We start from the raw sequence: 25618 nt of genomic DNA, 5'->3' as shown, positions 1-25618 counted from the left end.
TTTTGGGGGTTTTAACACAGTGACAATTTCAGCATGGGTTCAACACAAGCCTAAGGCGGTCTTTTTTGACATTTGGGAATCAGCTAATCAACAGGGGGATAGTAACCTGAATAAGAACTTGACAAGAGGTCATGTCTTTTTCCATTCAACTGTGAAAAACATTTCTCATGCAATCGTCAAACTTAAGAAACAGGTGGTAGGTCTATGTCCATCAGTGAGGGGGTGATGGGGTAGTTTTCTGGGTGGTTGCCAGGAAACGGGGTCCCTGAGCCTGCGTGGCATGGCCTTGCTCTGAGCAGCTGACTGAGGGGAGGCCTGGGCTGCAGAACCCCTGGGGTACAGCCATCCCGGTTGCTCTAAGAGAGACACATTCTGTCTGAAGACTCACCTCACAGACAGACGACAGGTCACTGGGAAACCACCTCTTTTTGAGAGTTAGTATATTTATTGTCACTCGTAAGCCTTGCTTTTGGTCACCTTTCTTTAAAGCCCTTCAAGGAATGAGGGGAAGTTCAAAAGGAATACGACAAAACACAGGCATTGAATGTGATAAGCACCTTCGAGCTAAGGGGCGCACTAAGTACTATCATCTGGGAACATAGCTCAGATTCTTTTCTTCCTTGCTCAGCACGAGTTACATAATCATAGAAGAGTTACGCAGAAATAGGAAATCAAGATCAAGAGAGTAAGCACATTTAGATTCTCATCCAATTTATAATTAACAGTATGATGGGGTATTTTGTGTGCCAATTAAAATACTAGATGGCTCAGCCCTGATAGTCTCTTAAAATAGCTTTATCCATCACTGGATTCCTGAATCTCATTAGAAAACTACTACCCTGATGGCCACTGCACGGGGAAGGCAAAGGAATGGACTGGTGTTAACAGTAATAAACATTTATTCTATGCCACCTGTGGGTCTGTTGTCCATTTGCAAAGCCCTCTGCAAGTATGACTTGACCTAATCCTCATATCAACCCACACCTACACTAGATGTCATGATTCTAGCTCTGCAGGCAAGGAGATTCAAGCTCACAAATATTATTCACTTGGACAAGGTCTTCATTGGCTGAGCGAGAATTCAAAACCAGCTCAATCTCATGCAACGTACAGTCCAGCTCTTTCTTCCACACAAGGGTTCGTATTTCTGGGTACAGTTTTGCATTTCGTTCTTCACTGTGTGAACATAAATAGAGATGCATATGAAAATTCAAAAGCATGTGAAAATGTCAAGAGGAAATGCAATACCATCTTATGAAATGAGAAATTACACATGTACCTTACAGTGAGTTTCAAAATTACATTGCTCAAAGTTCTGTGACTGTGGGACTGTAGGCAGAGACTATGCTAAGATTGAATCCAAAAATATTCATTATTTTCCTTCCATAAATTAACCGCCGTGTAGGATACAAGAAATGCTGATTATGTCAAGTCAGTGCCTTTAAGAAGGACAAATTGAGTTCACAAGTCAAAGTGCCTTGAGGTGATAATCGTGATGATGGTGATGATGAGAACAATAATTACTACCGTTTATATTTATAGAATTTTAAACTAGTTACTAAGAGCTTCACAGACACTTTCTTATTTGACAGCCATATGGCCCTATAAGCTGATATTACAATCTTCTTCTAACTGAAGAGGAACCGATATGTAGTCAATAGTAAAGAGTGTGGAAAACTCCTACTAAAACATTTTAACAAGAAAGAAACATATGATGAGTATGTTTTAAAAGGAGATTGATGTAACAGTATCTAGCATGCATGGGGAAGGGATGGAGGGAGCTGTCAGGTTAGAAACTGTGAGTATAAAGTTTATTGAAATAGGACTTGATAAGTTTGTGGACTAGGGCAAAGGCAATGGAAAGAAAGAGGAAGAAGCAGACCTCAGATATTAGGTATTCAAGGGTTATGCACCGAAGTTTAGGAGAATGATGTGAAATGAATGCTCTGCGTCCCACACTCCCAGCATTATGGAGTTAGGAAGAAATGCAGGAGCTTTGGAATCTGGTAGACCTGGGATTGAGCGTTTGCACTGTTACTCTATATCTGAAGCCATTTATCTAAGCCATCTGTGTCCTCATTTTGTCATTTGTAAAACAAGAATCCTAATGCTTATCCCATAGAGATATGAGGATTATGTAAGATGATGCGTCAAACAGTAGACATTCAATACATTCCTTTTCTTCCCTCAAGACGAACTAAAAATTTCCTGACATAAAAAGGCATGCAGAGCTGGCCCAGTATGAATTTTCCCAAAGAAGCTAAATCAAAAAAGGATTGCATGATCCTTTCCAGGATTTATTATTTATGAATGCTACTGTATTGCTTCAATGTCTTCAATATCGCGAAATAACTGCTTAGTTCAAACGTAAGACGATTGTCATAAATACTCAACGTGGAAAACTGTTACCACCCAGGGCTAACAGACACCAGGTGATGTCACAAGGCAGAGAGGTGTCCCACAGGTGTCTGTTCTTCAGGCATTGTCTGCCGTGAGATGATCAAATGTGATATCAAGGAGGTCACTCAACTTATTTATCTTAGTAGGTTTGTTGCAAAGGGTGCAAGTGTGGTACCTCCTACCTGTAGAGTAACATCTCGTACGTGATGGTAAAAGGCCCTGCCCAGGTAGGAAATGTCCGTCCTGGCTTTGACTATATTTAATCATTTCATAATCCCGTGGTAAAAGGAATGTGAGGTCTATTTACAAATAAGCCCATTGGTCTTGCTTTCTTTTTTTGTAATTTACTTTCTCCTATCTTCATGATGCAACTAATTCATAAAAGGTACTTGCGGGCGACAGTGAGGGTGACTTTTTATGTAATTAAAGATGGGATTGGGTTTAACTTTTTTTCTCAGGTTAGCGGAAGAGGAACTGATGTACAGTCGGTAGCAGAGTTTGGAACCCCCTAGTAAACTATTTTAGCAGGAAAGAAGCACACGAGTACATTTTAAAAAGCAGATCGATGCAACAGTAGCTAGTGTGCATGGTGGGGGGGGGGTAAGGGATGATATTATTAAAATATCATTTGCAAGTGCTTTTCAAATTGAAGTGCTTCCGAAATATAAACACATAATAATAAAAAAGAATTTAACTTTACCTTTGAAATAAATTTTCACTGAAGCCAAAACAGATCAACCTGAAATTCAGTGTCTTGCAGCAGTTAAGTGTATCATCAGGGGCAGCTTCAACACAAACTAGAGAAGTTGTGGTTTTCAGCCCGAGATAGGGCTGATTATGCTGGTGCTATGGCAACCCATTGCACCATTTGGAAGCGCCTCTGTGCTTAACCGCATGAGCTGCACCTCTTCCTTTCCTATAAAGACTCAGAATAAGAAAAACAGAAGTGCACCGAAGAGAAGAAACCACAAGAGCAGTAAAGAAAGGCACTGCTGTTAGCTTTTAGCTGTGCAAACAGCAGTCTTGTGAGAACAACGCATAGAAAAACCTTTCCTGTTTCAGAGCGCAGCTTTTCCCATTATGCCTAGGTTCCTTTAATGATTTTTGAAAGTAAACCGAGTGTTTCTGTTGGGGGTCTTCCTTAAAGGGAAATAAGAAATTAGCGGTGCGTGTGCCAGTCTTTGCCTTTTATTCTCCTCAGTTTCAGCAGGCAAAGTCTCTTGCCTAGTAGCCTCAGCAAGCATTTGATCCTGTCTGTGAGGTGGGAGACTAGTTCCTGTTTAGGTGGACTGGCTGCCTGAAACCTACCACTTAGTCGCCGTTAATTTTTCATCATCTCGTTGTTAGTTCACAGAAAACAGTGCGATTTTGATTTTCCTCCTAGTTCATTTAGAAAGCGTTTTGTGGATGCCCCTGTTGGCAGTTTTCTATGGAATTTCTAGGTTAAATGCACAGATGTTCAGCCTCCTAGCACTGCTTCTTCTCCATGGGGAGTCTCACCCACTCATTCACCCCCCCTCCACACACACACACATCCCACTTCTTCTACAGGGTATAAGGCTTGGTCAGCAGTAGCTTTTGTTTGTTGGTTTGGTTTGCTTTGGTTTTAAAGCACAGACATAAAAAAGAGCATAATGTTTTCAAACGTGTTCTACTGTGTTTTCCTTCTTTGAGGATTTGGGTGAAAATACTGAAGGACAGACAGGTCCATGCCGTCTTTAGTTTGTGATGGGCCTGTTCACTTTTTCTCTGCTGTTTTTGCAAACAGTGAGAATGTACCCCTTTGACAGTCGTTGGCTAGCCATTTGCACTTTTTTTTAACAATGCACTTGAATGCACGATACTCTGATTTCTGTGATGATCAGATGAAATAATATGCAGCATTATTTAGCACAGTGCCGTCCATGTGGTAGCTGCTTATTAAATAATAAATATTATTAACAGCACTCGAGACACTCATAAGACAACCTCACCACTTATGCAAGCGTCCTTTAATGAATCTTTGTGTTTCTTTGACTGTGATCTGTACCTATCCTGGAGGAAACAAAGAGCTACAAAAACATATATTTAGGAAGGGACTTGTAAAATTAGATAGTTTTTGCTGTCTGAAGTGTGTATGGCAAATCAGGCATATAGCCTTAGATTTAGAGAAACGAAACAGGCATTTTCGTAAGGAACAAAAGGACAATTATTAATGTGGGAATAAAGCCATTCTGGGAAATGTCTTAAAAGAGAATCTGGGTGAAAAAGACTCTTCCTCCAATCGTTCTTGACCCTCGCTCCCCTTTGTAACCAGTATTAGAGCTTTAGGAAAACACCAGAATCACGCCATAAATCTACTGCACCAGAACTTCTGGAGGTGGTAGCGCCCAGGCTATCTGTGCTTTTAATCTTACGCGCAGCCAGGACTAATCTAAACACAGAATGGATGTTTTGTGTTCATCAGGATTATAATACTGATAACACACACACACACACACACACACAAATGTACGTAACTGACGCAAGCCAGACTTTTATGAGATATACTCACAAAACACTGTGGTCCGTGTGCTCGTGCATCACGAGTCTGTCCACCAAAAAAAAAAAAAAAAGAAAGAAAAATTGATTTGTGGCAAATACTTCTGAGAGATCCTGGGTTTAGCAAAGCTACCTGTACCTTTAAGATGCTGACACATTTTCTGGCTCCCTCCCAAGGGTAGGCAGTTTGAATTACTGCTGAAACGAAGTTGACTGCCGCACATTTTAAAGGCGCACGAATATAAATCAAAGACTTCGGGCTGGCCATCGTTACACAGGAAGTGATAATCTAGTTTCTCCCCCCACATCTCAGAGATAAATAGGTTAAAATTAGAAAAAAAAAAAAAAAAAGACAACATAGACGGTTTTTCATAGATGGGTATCGAGCCTCTATGAATTCTCTGTTATTTGTTTAATCGGAGCGCCTGAAATTGGCAGCACGTTGCTTTAAGTCCCATATATGAGATCTATAAATGCACGCCTGGGTTTAGAGGTGTCCGTGTGTGCGTCCTCATGTGTGCTCATAGGTGAAGAAGCGTGTTGACACTTAGGAGGATATTGCATGTGACAGTTCTCTGGGAGACAGCTAGATGTGACTGCTATATTTAAAAATAATGAATTTTTTTGGTTTTATTTCACCTCAAGGCCCTACATTTGCCTTCTTTACCTTCAACTAGTTTTACATGCTGACTAGTTTTGCCTTTCTTTATTATTTGTGTTTTTATTGATGTGTATGTGTATAATTTGAGAGTTTCAATAGCACTGAAAGCCCTATATATATATATATAGTAAATAAAAGCAGTCCTCTACTCCCAACCTGTTCCCCACCCTTCATTCCTGCTTTCCGGAAGCAAACGCACTTAGGATATTTTGCCATTTTCAAATGGTACTTTTTGTGGTACTGCTGTTTCTTTTTTTCCTTCAAGATGTTAGCCGGTATCTATCGACTTCCTTTTTTGGTCTTGCCGGACTGCTTTTTATCATCTCTTACTCTTTGTTCATGGATGTGATATTGTCTCATTTCTGAGCACATGAGTTATAGTCGGTTATTGTTTCTCCTGCTCTGTGCACACTGTTTCTGCTTCTCCTAAGTTGTCCTCCTTCTGTTTATTTGATCTCTGTCGTTATGGTTAGAGGCTTCCGTCTAGTGTCTCTTGGATGTCCATTTGTATTTAAGAATAAGACTGCAAGAAAAGGCATGTCGAAACTCTCTGGGCGTTGGAGGGGCTTGTACATTCATGGGCCTTAAGCACAGTGAGTGAAATCAGAAAGGCATGTGAGCTTACTGAGTCCTAGTTTCCTTATCTATCAAGTGTGCATGTCAATAGACACCATTAAGATCCCATGTTCCCATATGAATAGAAATCTCTGCTGTTATTTTCCAGTGATAAACAGCAACTGTTTTCCTCTTGAGATTTCCAGGCGTAACATCAGTGTAATCCATGTTTTAACAGAAAGCCTGTATAAAGAATAAGAAAAGTATCATTCAACAGATACCACTTCAAATATAACACTGCCTTAGGGTGTGACTGTGAGCAATTCATTACATTTCTGTAGGTCCCAGTTTCTGTAGGTCCCAATAAAATAGGAAAAATAATTGCTAACTCATTGGCTTGCTGCAATGTTTAAGTGAAATATATATATATATATATATATATATATATATATATGTGTGTGTATATATATATATATATATAAAGGAGTGTATAGTGTCTGCTACATAACATTTCAGTAAACTGCTGCTATCATTATTATATTTACTGATATTATATTCACTAATGGAGAGTGGGGTAGGCTATTTCCTGTGATTCTCTGAAGTCCTGATAATACCTGGTTTGTCACTTGCCCAGAGAATTTGCCCCTTAAATGCTTATTAATTTGGTATGATTTGTTGGATTTATTGTCTGTGGACCCTATACCTGTGGATCAGGTTTATGGAGTAAATAAGAGTAGAATCCTTTTATTTTTATTATGTACTTTATTGTGATCGTGCCTGACTGAGAAAGGAGAGCCATACGTATCTGTTCCAGCTGACCCTTATTTTTTGTCTTGATGTGATTTTCCCACTATTCTAAGGCCTTTATGTTTATGGAGGTCAGCTATGAATTCTCCATCTTCAAAACATGCGACCATTCATTTTAGGGCAGATGCTGAGAATAAGTATTTATTTCATCTATTCTATTTTACCCTTCTGTCCTTGTACTTTTCTCAGATTTGCAGAACCAGACAGGTTTAAATCCCCTTGGAAATGGCATTCCATTCCTTTTTTTGGGGGGGTGAGAGGGGTGGGTGGTATTTAAAGCCCAAGTAGGCCTTTTGAAATGCCATTTCCACTCACATTGATTCCTAGTTTTTGCTGAAATCTCTGATCGGGGACTTAGGGGTGTGACTTCAAGGTAACTTTGATTTGTGATCATTTAAACATTTTGAGTTGTAAAAGAAACATATTGGGAAAGGTAAATTCGGTAACAATACACGTGTCAGGATAACACAGCTTTGAAGATCAAGTGGTCTGTTATCTGCATTTTCATCTGTTTAATGTATCTAGTCAATTCCATGGGTGATTCACAACAGGATTATAATGGGGGAAAAGAGCTCCGAATTGGGTGATTTGCAGATTTTTGGGGCTATGATGCCACCTACTGAAATATTACTGAATGTTCTCTTGCCTAAATAACGAAAATGCAAGGCTCTTGTGCGGAAAAAGCGTAACAAATTTTGTCCCTAGAAGAGTAAAGCCAAAGTGTTTCTGTAATATATACTACACTGCACTCTATTTTATTGTATTTATTTGATGTGTTTGTGGAATTTAAGAGAAAGCTGAATGCAGTTCATACTTTTAGAAATACCAATGCCTTCTCTTTGTTGTCATACATATATATACATGTGCTCTCTTAATTCCCAGTGCTATTTCACCTATTTTTCTTTACCTATATTTAACTTTCCAAGCATTGTTCATATACAATGTTTACATATATCGCAATATTATGCTTATTAACACAATCTCCTAATATGAAACCTGTAGACATCGTGTGCTAGTTATTGAGTACTTTATGTAAAGGTTTTATTTGCTTTTAGCAGATCTGTCTGACTCCACTAACAGTATATTGTTGCTTTTATGGGATAAAAGAGCTAGGGTACAACTAGGGTATATCTATGTGCATCAAACAACTGATATAATTCCGTTAGTTCATTTGCTTTGCGTTAGCCAGATGAATCCATGACCACGTACTGCAGCAAGATGGGTAGGTCATGAAATAATTAAGTATTTCACACAACCAACCCTATCAGATCTTTCTGTTTAACCATAAGGATTCAGTGCAATTGCTTCTGCCTATGATTTTGGCAATGTTCTGATAATGTCTGCACACACAGAATGCAACAGACAATTGAACTCATGGCTCATATAATTTAGGAAGAATTACAAAATGTAATAGAGACATTAATAAATTATTGCATTTGGTAGTACAGTTTCCTCCAAATATTTAAGTAACTTCATCTACCTTCTCCCTTATTTTATGTGCAGACATCCTATCCACAGAAGTATTTGTTAGTGTACTGCTTATATTTATGGAAAAGTCATTAGATGATTTAAGGGGGAGGATGGCATGTCCTTTAGACATTATTTAGGGTTGTTTTTGTTTTTGTTTTTAAGCCATTTCATGTAAGTCACCTTTATTGTGTTCCTATGTTAAGACTCCTTGTTAAATTTTTTTAATGAAAAAAAAAATTTAGTAAATTTACAAAATCTACTAAATTTACAAAAATTTAGTAGATTTACAAAATCTACTAAATTTATGTAATTTAATAGATATGCCTTGTTGAAATGTATGTGTTGCTTCAAGCTCCATCATTGTAGTGCCTGCATATTTTCTTAAGAGCATTGGGTTAAATTTTGGCATGGGTCTTCAATTTTAAAATTTTATTTTAGAGTGGTTGCATAGGACTTTTCCAGTGGCTAAAACATTTTTTATGTCATTTATCATGTTGACTAAAAGTGTTACTGACACTGAAAATCTGTTTATAGAGATTTTGTGACAATAAGAATAAGCAGTTTTAGTCATACACTGATTCTAAACAGTGATGTTGAAGTCTTGGAATTTTCTTTCAAAAAAAAATAAAAAGGTGCGTGTGTATGTGTGTGTGTGTGTGCATATTTGAAATTCTATGCAAAGAAAATGAAATACAGCATAAGTTACAATGTTTTAACATAACCTAAAAATCACTTAGAGAAGGAATTTAGAATCATATTCAGAGTTGATGAATGGGTGTAAGATAAAATGCATATTCAATTCGAGAAACCTTTACCAGAATTAAGTATGACCACAGAAAGAAGGAAAATACAATGGATCTTTAGATATTGTATGGTTTCCCAGGGATGCTAAATTTTGTTGCATTAATGATCAAAGGATTTGGGGAAATGTTGAATATGGAGGCATGATTAGATGAGGAAAAGAAAAAATACATATATGTATACACCATTCTGTTCCCTAGCTCCAGAAACCTCTTCACAGCTAAACAAGGAGTCTGTGAATTATACTTTCACTTGACGTTACTGTAGTTTGGTTGACTCTCCTGACAAAAAAATATTATGTAGTGAATTGAATTGACACACCTCTGAGTTTTCACTAGTATTTGTGCCATAGAGCACAAATATAGAGCATTTGCTCAACAAATTATAACTTAATTTGAATAACCATTTTTAGGGTTTGATTTATTGTAGCATTTATAGCACTGCCAGTAACTTATTCTGTAGTCCAATGCTGATTGAGATGTTTTTTTTACTTAGCTTATGAGGTTTCTTTTTTTTTTGAGACAGAGTCTGACTCTGTTGCCCAGGCTAGAGTGCTGTGGCGTCAGCCTAGCTCACAGCAACCTCAAACTCCTGGGCTCAAGCGATCCTCCTGCCTCAGCCTCCCGAGTAGCTGGGACTACAGGCATGCGCCACCATGCCCGGCTAATTTTTTTCTATATATTTTTAGTCGGCCAATTAATTTCTTTCTATTTATAGTAGAGACGGGGTCTCGCTCTTGCTCAGGCTGGTTTTGAACTCCTGACCTTGAGCGATCCTCCTGCCTCAGCCTCCCAGGGTGCTAGGATTATAGGCGTGAGCCACCACACCTGACTGGCTTATGAGGTTTTAACAAACATCATTCTCTGTGGAACCTAAAGCACTGGCTAAAAGAACTTCCATGCTGAAAAGTTGAGACGAAGAGGAACGGCCGTAAGGACAGATTGATGAGGGAGGAGGATGCCTGAGAGTGGAGAGCATGTCGTGAGAACTCAGGTGGGCTCAGGTTCAAGCCTGGGCTCGCGGGCACTGGCCTTGTGAACTTGGCAAAGGGGCTTGACTTTTCTCAGCTTCTTAGGGTTGTTGCGATGCTTAAGAGACAAAATTCAAGCAGAAGTCTTGACGTAGTGCCTGGCACCCGTCCAACACTCAATAAATATTAGCAACTAGTAATAACAAAATATCATTTCTGAATCATTCTTTTAAAAACATAAATCTCTAGAAATTGTCCTCTTTGTTTTGGTAATTTACCCCTTCTCTTTTTCAAGATACAGATTGAAATACGATGCATCCTGTATTTCCTTTTAAAAAAAAAAAAACACGTTCATTTCTATTCAACAGCTTGGAATTACATTTTCTGATACATCTAACATGTATGTAGTCTGACGAATAGTGTTTTTTCTGTTGGAAACATTTCTAGCACAGGTGCTCTAGAATCCATAGTTCCTTTGTTTAAAAAAAAAGAAACACATAGCGTTTCACATAGCGTTTCACCGTTCGCCTCATTTCTATAGCAAATATAAGATGAATTGTAACTTCCTTTTATGCAATTTTCTATATTGTTTGTTTTACGGATTGTGGTGGCAACAAGCTATCAAGGACAATGGTACACAGTGGTGTTTGCAACTGTTGGTGGAGCTGGTACAGGTGACTTTGAGATTCCTCCTTTTTCTGTCATCACGTTGTTGATTTCTCGTTTATGTTCATGGGTTCGGCGGCTTCCATTACGCTCGAGAAAAATTTCGATCTCCTTGTCAGGGCCTGGAATATTTTCTGCTTGGCTCTTCTTCCAAAGTTGTTATCACTGGATGTTTGATTTCTCTCTTGCATTTACTCGTAGTCAAAAAATCATCCAATGATTACTTATCAATCAATCAATCAATCAGGTGCAGCTGCTGCTCTTCCTTCTCCTCCTCTTCATCTTGTCATGTGATTCTTGCTGCTCTCTGACGGGAGGACTTTTAGTTATTAGTCTTAATCAGGGTACATCCATGACTTAAGTGTTTTTGCAGACGGCAAGATGCTTATGTCTTATGGATCATAAGCCTTTTTCAGGGCGAGGACCCTGCTTCCTCGTGGGATCTCGAGCTCAGCAAATTCTCCTCTCCCCACCTGCTTTTTATTTCTCCCTGAGTTCAGTGACAGTTTCCACAAGCCGCCTACCGCAACCCACGGCCATGGTTAAACCGCCAGTCTAAATGTTTCCCTGATCACCTTTTCTGCCCTGGCTCCTGGCTTCCAAAGATTCACAACGTCTTAATGACTTGTACCGTGTTTCCCCGAAAATGAGACAGGGTCTTATATTTATTTTTCCTCAAGAGGACACCCTAGGGCTTGTTTTCAGGGGATGTGTTTTGTTGTTGTTGTTGTTGTTTTAAGTACGGTACAACAACCTGCATTGATTCAAATATAGTTAAGTCGTCTTCTTCCGGAACATCATCCTAACTCTCCGAAAACTGAATCCCATCCTGAATTTCTTGTGACTCTATTTCCTTTAGAACCACTGGCCCCAATCTCTCATGTGGAGCCATAGAGCTCTCACGGGGCAGATGAGAAGGGCTGCTCGTGCTCTTTCCCGCTCCAAGACGACACGCACGGGTTGTGCAGACGCGCTGCGCAGCCACGCCCGTCACTAGGGCTTATTTTCGGGGTGGGGCTTCTATTGCGCACATGCCCAGAAATCCTGCTAGGGCTTATTTTATGGGTAGGTCTTATTTTCGGTGTTTCATGGACCTTTCCCCCACCCTCCCAACTTTCTTTTGGGATACATCTTCCCTCATATGGGACATTATCTCTCACTTGCTTTCCTTTTAGTCTCCTGATTTTCCTGACCCCCCCCTCCCCCCCTGCTTTGCCTTCCGGTAATCCAGGTTTCATTTTACAAAAACGTCGACATAAAATTCTAACGCTTCTCCATCAGACTTTCTATAAAGAACATCCCTCCAGTGGCTATCTAAAGCCTGTATTTAAAAATATCCCAGATTTTTATCACTTTAGGACTAAGCTAGTTATTTGTAATCCTTCAGGTCATAGTTTAAGTGAGTCCAAGAAACCCTCTCTAACACTTGCTCCACCAGCTGGCCACCAACTCTGGCAGCCCAAATAAGGTGTATGTGCTCGTATAGCATGTTCCGTCTTGCCTGCCTTCACACCATATGGATGTTTACTTTTGGCCTATATCTGACACAAAATTGAGCTCATGGCAGGTAGCAAATTTCTATATATTGGTCATATTATATCTCTAACATGTGGCATAATGTTTAGCACGTAGTAGGCGCTCGATAAATAATCACTATCTAAATAAATGAATGCATTTGGGAGAAAAATCTTTTCAAAAGTCTTTCCAAAGACTGTTGCAGGCTTGAAATTAATCTCAATAGTTCCCCTTTAGTTCATTATTTTTCTTATTTTGCCTGGGAGTTGAGAAAGTCATAACATAGTTTTGACATACTTGGGCTTTATAAAGATACTATGAGAGGGAATATAGTTTTATTAGGGTAAAAGGCACTGAAAATTGCCACTTTGTGAATGTTCTAATGTAGAGATGATGTATATGTAAATATCTAACATATATTTACATGCATATATATGAAATTTGAAACTTTCTAAGATATTTTTGTTTTTCTCTTTGCAGGGCAAACCTCACCTAATCCCATTATTGGTAAGGATTAATATTTACATTTTACTTACTTATTTCCTTATTACAAAGTTTATATATTTAATGTTGATAAAATTTTCTATTATTATTCAGTGAAATCGTTTTAAGGATGAATTTTTATAATCATGAATGGTTCTTGACATTCAATTGTTTTTAAACTTTATGCTTACAAGACATAAAGTTTAATAATTACCTGAACAAACATATTATTCTATTCGTATATGTATTATTGTATAAAAAGAATAATTTTACTAAACTTCATAGTAAATCACTTGGCAGGATCCCAATCTCTTAAAATATATTAACACTAAAAATACACACATTTAAGTTAGATCACAAAACTTTTTAGTCCAAAAGTGGGTTAAGAAATTATCTGAGAAATTAGATGTATAAACATAATCACATATATATAATTTATATATAATTTTTCAACAGTAATTTACCTTTTCAAAGATATGCAAAAGCTTTGAGACTATTAAGTTATTTTGTAACAATCATTTCCAAATTATACTGGTATAATTGAATTAATAGTCTTAACAAGTATCTTAATCCTGAGAGAAATTAAATTTAAACAATAAACATGCTGCAAAGTCATAGATATTACATGCAAAACAAGAGAGAAAAATTAAATTGCATGTGGGTTAAAGATAAATCACATCACTCAAATGTTATTGTTATTGAAAATGTATTACTATTTATTTCCTGATTAATCATCTGCGTGACAGTATATGTTCAGAGGGTAAGTAAAAACCACTCAGACAATTCTGATTTAATAATTATGATGCACATTTTTAAGTGAGGCACATTTGACACATTCTGAAAATTGAATTATTAAAGGAATTATTTTTGTCATTAAGTAAAATTTTTTTCCAAATGATGGAAACAAAGAGCTATGTAAACACCAGCAAAAAATGCTGCTGAATCTGCCGCATAGGAGATGATCAAAGCATATCATCTTATTTTTTAAAAAGATCTAATGCGAGTTTTATGTTATGGCAGATTGCAATCGGTCTATACTACCTACTCAAATGCGACTTAGCATCTCCACCTTTTAGAGAAGATTAAGTTCATGTCAACCATAGCAACTGGTTATTTTTGCAGGAGAGGGGTGGGTATCAGTTAGAATTGGAGTAAATGTTTAAAAATGGTAGATGACTCGTCCCATTATTGAGGGAGTTTCTATTATTGCACTAACTCTATCACAACAAGCCTTCCAATGATGAAACCAGGTAAGTTAAACTTGTGACCCGGAATGCAAAGGAGAATGTTCTTTCCCAAATATTGCAAACAACTATGTAATCAGTGGAAACCGGTGGTATCTCCAAAGGGGAGGTTCAGCTACAACGTGGAATTGACAAACATGTTTTCTAATCTTCAACTAAACTCTTATTTGTGGAACCAGGGAATGTGCACTGAGTTTAAGATGTGTGCAAGGATGTTGAGAAGTTCCCTGGACATCTTTCTTCATACACCTGGGACTGCGTTTGCTTGATGACTAGGAGAAATATTTAGGAATGGCCCTCTCCAAAATAGCACAGCACTGTTACATGTGGCGTTTGGAGTGATCTCCTTTCTATCCTTCGCAATTCAAATCTAACAGCAGTGGGGGTGGATGACAAAGTACATTACCCTCAAAGCAAAAGGGGTCACTGGGACTCTGCCAACACCAAAGTTTTGGTTTAACTTAAAAATGACAAATTAATAATAGTCAAATCCATAATGACGACAGTGAATTAATGTTAATGGAGAGAATTTTAAATTCCTTCCTTCTAGTCTTTCTTCTTCTCCTCCCATCCCTCCCTCCTTCTTTCCTTTCTTCCTTTGTTAGTTCCTTCCTTCCTTCTGTCCCCTCATATTCCTCCTTTCTTTTCTCCCACCTCCCCTCCTTTTCTTTCATTCAATGCATTATCAGAGGAGAGAATACTGAAGCTAGCCTTGATTGAAGACTGGTGGTAGCCACTTGTGCATTATTGGATACATTGGCATGTAATCGTGGGTGGAAGTTTATTACTAGATGGATTTATTTGTGAGTTACTGGATCATAAAATTCTAGAAATTGAAATTTTTCATTGGAAAATGACACACAAAACAACTGCACTGTCATTTTGGATTTGTGTGATCACAGAATAGTTCTGCAGTATTTCATACCACCCTGGCACTGGGGCAGTTCACTATGATTCAGTTGGCTTTTGTCTGTATTTCGTTAAGATTCACTTTACCTTTGATATTAATGCACGAATGAGTTCTTTGTATCATTTCTATTTCCATTTTCTTAATTCCCTATTTACTAATATCTCAGTTTTCATTCTTAACTCTTTCCCTTCTTACCACGTCTACTCCCATTCTTTCCTTCTTCCCAATCTTTCTTTTGCCCAATCTTGTTCAGCTGAATTAATTAAAATATTTTTTGTGATGTAACTCAGCTTTTGATTACTTAAATATATAAAAATATACATTTTGCTATTCAAAGAGGTAAATATACAGTAAACATAGAAGCTTTAGGAAAAAACTGCAACTCTATAATCCCAACATCCAGAGATTGCATGATTTGAAAAAAAAATTGGTGTTATTTCTCTATTCTTTTATAAAGAACTACACTTGTTTTCAGCAAAAGAGTGAGCACAAAATAATTTAAAGGCTTTTAGTACATGGTGCTAATTTGTCCTGCAGAAAGGTTTTGCCATTGTACACTCATACCAACGGTTCATTTACCTCTCTCAGTATCACCTTGTTTTATTTTTCCTCTTTGTAGAGTAAACTTTAAGCTGTGGTAAATGTTATTTCAGTATCTTGCTTTGTGTTTATTTTGTTATCATGAAGTTGAAGACATTTCTGTGGACTATTTCCATATAGTCTGCATATGTCTCTGTATGCATTTATGTATATATGCGTGTGTATATGATCTATACATTTATAAATGTATACACACAATATACATACATATATATATATATATACACCATATATCACATACGTATGGTGTATTTGTGTGTGTGTGTGTGTGTGTGTGTGTGCATACACACTGGGGAGTTAGTCCATTGAGACAACCCTGTGTTTCAGGATATGACTCACATTTATTTTCTCCTTCTTCCATCTCCTATCAATATAACAGGACTGAACACAACTGAGAAGCCCAGTGCTCTGTCTCCAAGTGGCCCCTTACCTGCTCGCACCACTACACTCTCACCTGCAAGCATCTCTGAAAGAGACAATGACTCCTCAGAGTCCACTCCTCCTCCTAGTCCAGGAGATACTTCAACCCATGTATCCCCGGACCCTTTGGATAAGCCTAGTGCTCTTGCTATGACAGGTTGGCAGACAAATGTTTGTGGAAGCGATCCTGGGAAAAACTTGTCTTTTGTAAATTCTGAAGTTAGCAGAGCAAGGTTTTCTTTGAACTATGTGTGCAGTGTTTCGAAGTACGCGATTTCTATGCAAGTGTCGGAAGTATTAAGTGCCCATGAAATATTGGTCGACTGAAGTCGTACATGCATGTCGTTAGGGAGGGGAGAGAAAAAGGGAAGGAGAGGAAACTGCCTGGTAAAATCAAGAGGGGAGAGTTGCTCTCGTGTTCTGTGATCTGCACATTCTGCATCATTCTCCCGGCTTCTGCTCACTTAGGTTCCCTGCAGCCCCGGGCAGGTTGGAGCTCCTTGCTTTCAAACAAAAGATCACAGTTTCTTTTCTAGAAAATAATCTTGCTATCAGGTGGTATTTCAGCTGTCCACTGAGATGAGGCTATATGCTTCCGTTATGTTTAAGGTTGAGTTAGATTATGGAATGCAGTAAAATTTTTCTTACTGAAATTAGGGAAATTAGGGAAATTTAATAATTTAATAATCTGCTTTTCAAACAATATTATATACACCATCCAAAACTGTTCAGTTTTTTGAAAGTGATTATAATAAGCATCCTTATGCATAACATTAAATTTCAATGTGTAATAGTGTTTTTATAAACATAGCTTACAAATGTTGTGAAACATCAGTGTAGAAGTATGTGTGCGTAGATGTGTGTGTATATGTATATATATTTTATATATGCTTTACATATACTTTACATACACACACATGCAATAAAAATGCCACCCCTTAAATTCTGTTCTTTAAAGATACCTTTTTAACTATTACTGTTTATCCTCCAGGCTCTGGGCATATGATTTTGTGAGTGTGTATATATGTGTGTGCATAGTTGTATAAGCACACATGTGTGTGACAGCTTCCATGTTTCCATGCCTTTTCCCACACTATATATTAGCAATCTTTTAAAACTCTGCCAGCAAGATAGTTAAAAAATATTTCATATCAATTTACATCTTTTAAAAACATTTTTGATAATGTTAATCATCCTTTCATATACTTTTTGGCCACTGTGTATATTAGATGTCTGTTACAACTCTTGTCCTTCTGTAAATTTCTTCTTTGTGACTTGTAAGAGACACTAACATATTGGAGGATCCCTTTCTTAATTCTGCCTACAAAGAAACGTCCCAAATGTCAGTTTGTAGAGTTGATGGAGAATCAACAAACGACAACAGCAACAAACAACTCATAATGATGTGGAAGTCAAAAAAATCCTTCTGGAAACATAAATCCTCTGTTGGCTGCATCCAGCTCGGGGTGGGCGCCTCCCAGGAAGGTGCAGATAGAGAGCTCAGGCGCCAGGTTTATTGCAAAGCAATGCAAACGCTGGCAGACAGGTGGAGGCACTCCACACGTTTGGTGAACTAGAACAGCAGTTTGCGCCTTAGAACCTCTTAGCACTTAAGCTTTCCACCACCTGCGAGGGGGGAGACTGATGTAACGCTCTCACTTTCTCACCCAGGTGCCACACCTGCACAGACGCCTCACCTGCCCACGCACGCAGACTCGCAGGCGCCCCCTGGCGGAGCTGACACGCAGACACGCAGCCCGGCTGCCCTTACCACACTCACCCCTGCCCCCGGCGGGAATGACACCACCCCAGGTTTGCGGGTCCCTTAGGCCTGTGTAGATGCGAAGAGTGCAAATATGACAACTGCCTGTAGTTAAGAGTGGTGTGTGGAAATCCAACCGCTTGCTCTGTGTGTTAGAATGTGATAGCTGATGAGTTTGGAATTTTGCAGGTACTCTTAGGATGTGAAACCGTGTAACCAAGTTCCTTTTAACGGAGATTGAGCGAGTAACAAAAACTGTGACTGCAGCAAAAATTTGCTAAGGGGGAAAGAGTTGTTCGGGACGCTCTATACGTTTATATTTCGAGCAATGATCATGGTATAGTGAAAACTTCTTTTAGCTAGTCATAAAAATAATATACATAAATCTTTGCTTTAAGACTTCATACCAACAAACAAAACGATGGAGAGTAGATGACTCCCATCATCAATGCAGAGCACTGAGACATTGTAACCAGGACGAAATTGCTTTTTAAAGAATGAGAAGAAAGAGTGAATAGATGCTAATTATTTCTCACGCAGACGTCGAGATTCTTTCAGCTTAGCATCTCCTGAGTTTATAGCGATGCAAAATATTCCCTCCCTTGACTTTCCAAAGTCAGAATCTAAGTCACTTCAGGGTGCCCCCTCCCCTTTTTTTTTTCCTTATGCGGGAAAAACAACGACGTCCTTTCTCAGATCGCAGATCCACACAGTCAGGTGTATACCTGCAGCAACTCGAGTGCCAAGGTATTAATAGGTGGGCCTGTGTGGCTAGCAGGAAAACGGTCTCGGTTTAGGCATGACTCAAACAAGGAAGTCAAAGGTATCAAATAGAATAACTGTTATTCTGAAGCATTCAAACTGTTCCTAGGTGCAAACATCATTCCAGGCAATCCACTCGCTGGGGGAAGAGCTGCCCCCACCTCCTGCCTCACTCTACCTCCTCCAGCTACCCAGGAACCACCGACGGTCAAAAGATTTGCCGCTTTCAGCGAATTCGGAGATTCAGGAGTTGAGGAGGGGCAGAGGCTTGCAGACGAAGGAAAGAGGATGGGCCCGTAGGGTCTGGTTGCCACACAAACCAGTCTGCCCTGCCCTGATCAAGGAGTTCGCCCTCCCTCACAGTGGCTAACTCCACTAATTAAAAACCTATTAGGATTAATCACTCGAATTAAAATTGAAAACTGCCACTCACTCAGCCGGCGCTGAGAGACGTACGTAACAAGGGAAAGTAGATTTCGCATGAGGAGAGACACTGGGGGATTTGGGGAGGGGGAGAGTGGGAGCCACGGAAAGGCAGGAGGGCTCAGCTTGCAGGAGGAAGGGAAGAGGAGAAGGAGCTAGAGAGAGAAGAGGAAAGAAGAAGGTGTCAGAAGGCTGAAGATGAATCCGGCTGCTTTGAAGCTCTGTGGAAGGGCCAGTTCTATGCCGAAATGAATTTTTTTAAGGATAAACAGATCTCCCTACTCTTCTCCTTGCTCTGTTGGAGCCTTCCTCTGGCGACCCAGAACCGAAGAACTGGTGTCTGTGTTCTCCATTCTATTCCATAGTTTAGATACATTTTATGGTTTAGTGGCTTTTAAAGACCGAAATAGGAACCCAAACTCAGGGGTTGTTTTTTTTTTAAGGAGATTCCAATTCTATGGGAACGTATGCGTGAAGTTACAGACTGCACTTCGTGTGTCGCGGGAAGAAGCCCGCACCACGACTCCCGTCAGAGCCGTGTTCAGAGCGCACACGGCAGGGATCTTGACGGTGAGGTCTCCAGACAGGCTCTTGCATGAAGGCTACCCCGTATTTCTCCTGCTTTTTCCGTGGCGACCAGCACGGCGCCAGTCGCCTAGGAGGCGCCGGCCGAGTGCCTGTGCTGTGATTCTGGGCTTGATGTCGGGGGGAGACGCAGCACGCATCAGGTGCTCTGGAGCCTGGCGACGCAAAGTCCTCACTGCGTGCGGTGCTCAGTTCCTTCCCTCACGACGCCAGATTCTAGGCCAGTTAGCTCACCTGCGCACCTGGAAAGCAAGAGACTGGGGTCCGTCTGGAAGTGGCGTTTGCTGGTTCCAAGCCAGGTGGATTTCCCCCGGCAAGGGGGCCTGCGTAGTGAAAGTAGAATGGTAACCTTCAGCTGGAAAGGAAAAAAAAAAAATCTGAGCTCAGCTGCTGTGCGGGCAGAAGCCCGTTCAGCTCTATTTTAAGAAAATGGAAAGTGAGCACCTGCACCCGGGGACGCCTCCCCAGAGAGGTGCAGAGGGCAGGCGTGCCGGGGGCTCACGGCCCGTGCCCGGTGGGTGGCACTTCCTCCCCTGCCAGCCTTAGGGCAGCCTCTCTCGCTCAGAGTCTCGCTTCCGCCCACGTGGTCTCAGCACCACCAAGACAGCCCTCCCCAATCTCCACGGTTTTGATGCATTTTTAATGTCGCCTGAGACAGCCCGCAGCCCGGAGGCTCGGTCTCCTCGGGCTGTCCAAGCTGAAGCCCCAACCATTTTTTTGCAGTTGTGCTCTGATCGCCGAGCTGCACAGGTCTCCGGTTGTCTGCCCCTAAACTCGTCTTTCTCGCAAGCCTGGGTGTTTTTAGTGCAGTTTTGTAAAATGCATGTTCTGTGGTACAGCAGGAGTGCTTGCATGCGTGTCCCTCCGCCTTAGCTTAAGTCACCGTGTTGGCGCGTGCTGCCCGGGGTGGCCACTGCCATGTGTGGCGGGAGGGAGTGGCGGGGCTCACGGTGGCCCTTGTGATTGCAGGTGTCTCAGGAGAGAGGAGCACAGCCGGCACCTTCCCGGAAGCCACAACTTTGCCACCCGTAGCCGCCCCCAGCCCTGCACTCGACAGCTCTGCTGCCTCACCTGCACGCACCTCCAACACCTCCTCAGGTCCGGCCACGCTGCCCTTAGCTGTCTCCAGCTGTGGATAAGGAAATGGAAACTCCACACTTTAATGCAGCTTTTTAAAAAATCTCATGACAAATATTATTTGCAGGTTTCCTATTTTATAATTTTTTACACCTTAATACTGAATTAGGCAAAAGGAACTTTCCAGTAAGTTTTTTTTTTCTAGACATATTTTATTGTATGAGTAATATTATACAGGTCCGCGCACGGCGTCTCATGCCAGTAATGCTGGCGCTCTGGGAGGCCGAGGGAGGAGGATCGCTTGAGCTCAGGAGTTGGAGACCAGCCTGAACAAGAGTGAAACCCTCCGTCTCTACTGAAAATAGAAAAAAATAGTCTCTATTAAAAATAGAAAAGTTAGCCGGGCATCCTGGCGGTGAGCACCTGTAGTCCCAGCTACTCGGGAGGCTGAGGCAGAAGGATCGCCTGAGTCCAGGAGTTTGAGGTTGCCGTGAGCTAGGCTGACGCCACGGCACTCTACCCAGGGTGACAGAGTGAGACTCTGTCTCAAAAAAAAAAAAAAAATTACAAAAGTTCATGGCAAAGAAGAATAGATAATAGACTCTAATGTCCTTTAGCCCTGGGATCAAATCCCACACCTTCAACCTCCTGGCTGATTACAGAACAAATGGCTAATGCTTCCCACGTTTCAGTTTTCCCCTCTGTAAAAATGATACAGTACTGACTCCATAGGATGATGTGAGGACTGGATGCGTGAACAGTCTGGTGTGCAATGAGTAGTACAAAAGCTTAATTGTCACCCCTATCAGTGTCCGAAACTAAGGAGAGTTGTAATCGAAAGGGAACGGAGCAGTTTTAGGAAGACTCACACGACAGGTAGGAATCGTACCAAAGAATTAAGTTTCCCTTCGACTTCCCCGGTGGTTTAGTTGGAAGTCGCTTCAGATATGGTTATCTCCCGGGGCCATTTGTAGATAGACCTTTGGTTCGCTTCACGGTCTCCAGAGATGAAGCAAGTGCCAAGTCGAAAAGCAAAGCGAAGGTTCCATCAGGGAATTCCCCTCGCCCTTCGAGACGACAAGCTCATTAACATTGATTCTTCTGTTCGTTTCCTTGCAGATGCCCAGCTTCTCTCCACCGCATCCTCCACTCTGAGCCCTGCAGCGGGCACTGGCCTTGCAACCACAGCCATAGGTGACAGCCTCACCCTCAGTCACGCAACCACACCACGCCCCCCACCCCCACCCTTGCCCCGTGCCGGGGCCTGCTCACCCCGGGGTCCTCCCCCTGCCCTGCCGCCGGGCCCCTTGCCTGGAGAAGTTCCGTGAGGGGCTCTAGTCCCGAGGGCCACGGAACGGCTGTCAGGTGTTTCTTGATACTTAGCAGCGCAGCAGTTGACGAGGGCAGGATGCAGGGTTGCCGCCATCACCCCTCGTGCTGTGGCAGCAGCACCTCCCAGGAGTCCCGCGTGGGTGGTGAAAACATGTCCGGGAAATACCCCAGTCTACCAGGGCTCCTTTTGCTAAGAGCGGGGTTAGGTAGTGGCGTGGAAAAGAAAGACTCCATCCAGGGGGCTCTCTGCTCCAAGCGGTGAGTGGCAGAGGGCTGACCGCAGAGTTCCCGTCCAGCAGCCAGAGGGCAGGGAGGGGGGGAAAGAAGGGGCCTTGAGGGGCCGGCCACAGCGATGGAGACGTCTGTGGGTCAGTGAGAGAAGGAAGAGCCGGCAAGGGCCTCGTGCTCCCTCACACTCTTCCGCACCCAAAGCAAGATTAGCAGAGATCTCTAATGAGTGTCTACGAGGCACATTGTCCCCTAGTTCTGCGGCTAAAAACATAAACTCAACAGAAGATGCTCCTCAATTTGTTGAGAGAGCAGTTCATTGCCCTTGGTGTGCACCGAGCATACAACAGTGAAACTAGAGAATGAAGCAGCCCTTGCCTATCATCTTAGTTTTATTTTTAAAGTATAAACATCATTCTATGGGGATTATGATTATATAAATCTACTTCGAGATTAACCAAGGGAATGAGGACCTTTATGACATTTCTGGCTTGTGTGAATGTTCAGCCGTAGTTCCACCCCACAGTCAGACGCGTGAAGCCTTAATGCTATTGTTATTGTCACAGTTGGGTTTATTGGGTGGATCCGTGGAAACGTTTTCTAGAACCAGCCCATCGGTTTGTGACATTTGAAGTCTTGAGATTAAAATATCCGTACTAGGCAAGCTTTGCATTGTCTGTTAAACCTAGTTATGTAGTTCACGAAGTTGCGATGTTATGCATCACCTTTTCCCAAAATGTCATAGCAGATGTTCCAAAACAAAACGTTAATCGTTTGCATTCTCTTTCTTTTCTCTGTCACAGCTACTACTACACCTAAGCCGTCCTGTGGTAAGTTTGTTACTTAGAGGCAGACTTTGGAATAGCACTTCGATTATTTCCCTCTCCGTTGTGAGCTTTCGAGACCCACCAGCAAACCAAACTCGCTGGCTCTAATTTCTCACCAATGAGTAGCTCCAAATCTTAAACGCCAGTATCCCTCAGTGGCAAGAACCCTTGATTTCAGAGGCAGACCCAGTTTTCAGTAGCAGGATTAAAAATTGCTAGCTAGACAACTCTGGTGAAGCCAATACCTAATTTCAGTCCAGGTGTTTGTGAAATGGAATGGTAGCAGGTTTGTTTGGCGGGGGGTGGTGGGCAAGGATTCAGTGTAAATGTGAAATGCAGATGATACCCTTCAAAGCGCATCAGGAAGAGAAATCTCTCTGTTTTTGTCCGTCTGCCTGTCTGTCTGTCTCTCTTTCTCTGCCTTGCCAGGGGCTGGCTCAAAGCAGATGCTTGGGAACCCATTCTTTTCCGAATTTTCTTCCTCTCTTCTCACTGGAAACAAAGTGCTTCCTCTTGGTCAGGATTTTTCCCGCCGTTTATTTCTAAATCTCACCTCTGAACTCCCTGCCTCCTTGCATTTAGTATAAAGATCTGCCTTCGTGTGTTTGTTTAGTTAATATGATCTTTAGAATCTGGCTCCATCCACCTCTGCCCCTTATACTCTTCACGTTAAGTGATATACTTACCGTTTTCAGTTTTCTGAACACACACTCTTCCCACCCCCATGCCTGGTTTTTTTCTATTTCTTGCTCTCGTTTTAAAACACAAACTGGGTCACTTTCTCTGGAAATCCTCCCCTACCCCTCCAACCTGAATCTCTCTCTCTCTCTCTCTCTCTCTCTCTCTCTCTCTCTCTCTCTCTCTCTCTCTCTCTCTCTTTCTCTCTCTCGTCACTCTCTCATGATTTTGTGCATGATCTTATTTTAGTTCTTTGCAGGTCTCCTGCAATTCATGCCTGTGTTTGTGTCCACATTGGACTGTGTGTTTCTATACGCTGATCCTGTGTGACTTGCCTTTGTATTCCTAGTGTTTGAGATTGTTCCTTAAACATGATCAGGGCTTGATGATTTTTGTCAGCTAAAATTGGGTGAATAAATTAGTATTGGTTGCAAAGGTATTTTTATCAGAAATTGTTGACACTAAAGAAAGGTATTTAGGAGACTATGGATGATAATTTTACATAATTAAAGGGATGAACGAGGGTCTGTGGTCTCTGAATAATTTATGTTCCACATATTTGGAGAAACAGATGATTAATAACTACATTTTTAAAAACAAGGGAACTTATAAAGGAAGAAGAAGAAATTTTCAGACGCATCATTCATTTATATATTGATTCAGCAAGTAATTATTGAATTCATATTAATGACATATATTATGCATAGACTTGGATTTATGGCAATAATCACAATAGAGTGGAGTTTGCTCTCATGAGATTTACAGTTCAGTTGGGAAGACAGACATTTAACAATAATCGTCCAAACATAAATTTACAAGCTGAGGTCCTTACCTAAAGGCAATTATGAAAGAATGATGTGGAGGCAACTAATATGTTTCTTCTATTTTTTATGTTCCTGGGAGGTTTTTGTTTTGTTAGTGATTTGATATTTTTTGAAAATATATGTTAAGGGATTTCCATTTAATGTAGTTTTCTTCAGTTTGAAAAAAAAAGAGATAATCATCACTGTTTCGTTTTCTTTCAGAGGAAAAATACGCAAGCATCCCTGTGGATTACTTGTACAACAACGAAACTAAACGTTTTAGTGCAAAGCTAAATGTTAGTAGTGATGAAGTGAAATGTGAGCCTGATTGTACAAACAAGGAGTTGTCTAACCTAGGAGAATGTAGTACCACCAGTGTTAATATAAGTGATGACTCATGTGCCCCACCTAAAGTGTTAGAATTATATGTACCACCAGGTAAATCTGTTTATTTCTGTTTGTATACTTACAAAAACTGATTTCAGGTGTGGTGTGGTCTAGCCACAAGAACTAGTGTGGTGTGAGAACAGGGCTGAGGGAAAAGAAGTCAACTGTACACAAGTGGGTGAACTTTCCTGCTCTCCCAGCCAAGCAAAAATTGTAAAGCCATATAAGCCTTCTGTTTACATCCATTAGTCATGCCTCCTACTTCTTTAACAGAGAAGTCCAGGTAGAGGAGATATAGTTTATCTTGCTAAGGAATTGTCTGTAAGATTTTGTTTTCTCCTCTGCTTAATTGAAGTTATTCAGTACATATGTGCATGTGCTTATGAAGTGAAAATTTGTCTGGAATATATAAGGGAAAGACATAAAGTTAAGGATTTGACATTCATGGGAAGAAGCAAAACACTCACAAAACAAGGGGAAGACTTACGTTAAGAAGATCAAGCTGGTTTTGCCAAATAAGCTACCTACCACTGGGAAAGAGAAGGGAGGAAACATTCCTTAGCAAAATGCATTTTGGAAGAGGGACTCACAGGCTGTGTAATTTTAAAAAAATTATGTCACATCATTTAATAATTCTGGATTACTAATCAATTTATTCACATGTACATGTTACTACTAATGAAATCTTAGGATAATATTATTCAATTAAGAATCAATGAGTAAACACAAAAT

At 40.7% G+C, this 25618-nt stretch overlaps 1 protein-coding gene across 4 annotated transcripts in view; it reads left to right on the top strand.

Annotated features, from left to right (window-relative positions):
* The window catches only part of PTPRC (protein tyrosine phosphatase receptor type C), a 109882-nt gene that overhangs the window by 37842 nt on the left and 46422 nt on the right, over positions 1-25618 (top strand). Inside the window, exons 3-9 of one of the 4 annotated variants that reach the window (XM_075996986.1) lie at positions 12846-12872; positions 15982-16179; positions 17694-17834; positions 20524-20652; positions 21751-21825; positions 22995-23021; positions 24722-24937. In XM_075996986.1, coding sequence (XP_075853101.1) covers positions 12846-12872; positions 15982-16179; positions 17694-17834; positions 20524-20652; positions 21751-21825; positions 22995-23021; positions 24722-24937 — 813 coding nt within the window. The remainder of the gene's footprint in view (positions 1-12845; positions 12873-15981; positions 16180-17693; positions 17835-20523; positions 20653-21750; positions 21826-22994; positions 23022-24721; positions 24938-25618) is intronic. The other 3 variants (XM_075996988.1, XM_075996987.1, XM_020284323.2) reach the window with 3 other exon arrangements.

The sequence above is a fragment of the Microcebus murinus genome, chromosome 23, assembly GCF_040939455.1.
Source record: "Microcebus murinus isolate Inina chromosome 23, M.murinus_Inina_mat1.0, whole genome shotgun sequence".
Classification (NCBI taxonomy): Eukaryota; Metazoa; Chordata; class Mammalia; order Primates; family Cheirogaleidae; genus Microcebus; species Microcebus murinus.
The sequence above is the reverse complement of the archived record's forward strand: the minus strand, read 5'-3'. Positions and strand labels throughout refer to the sequence as shown.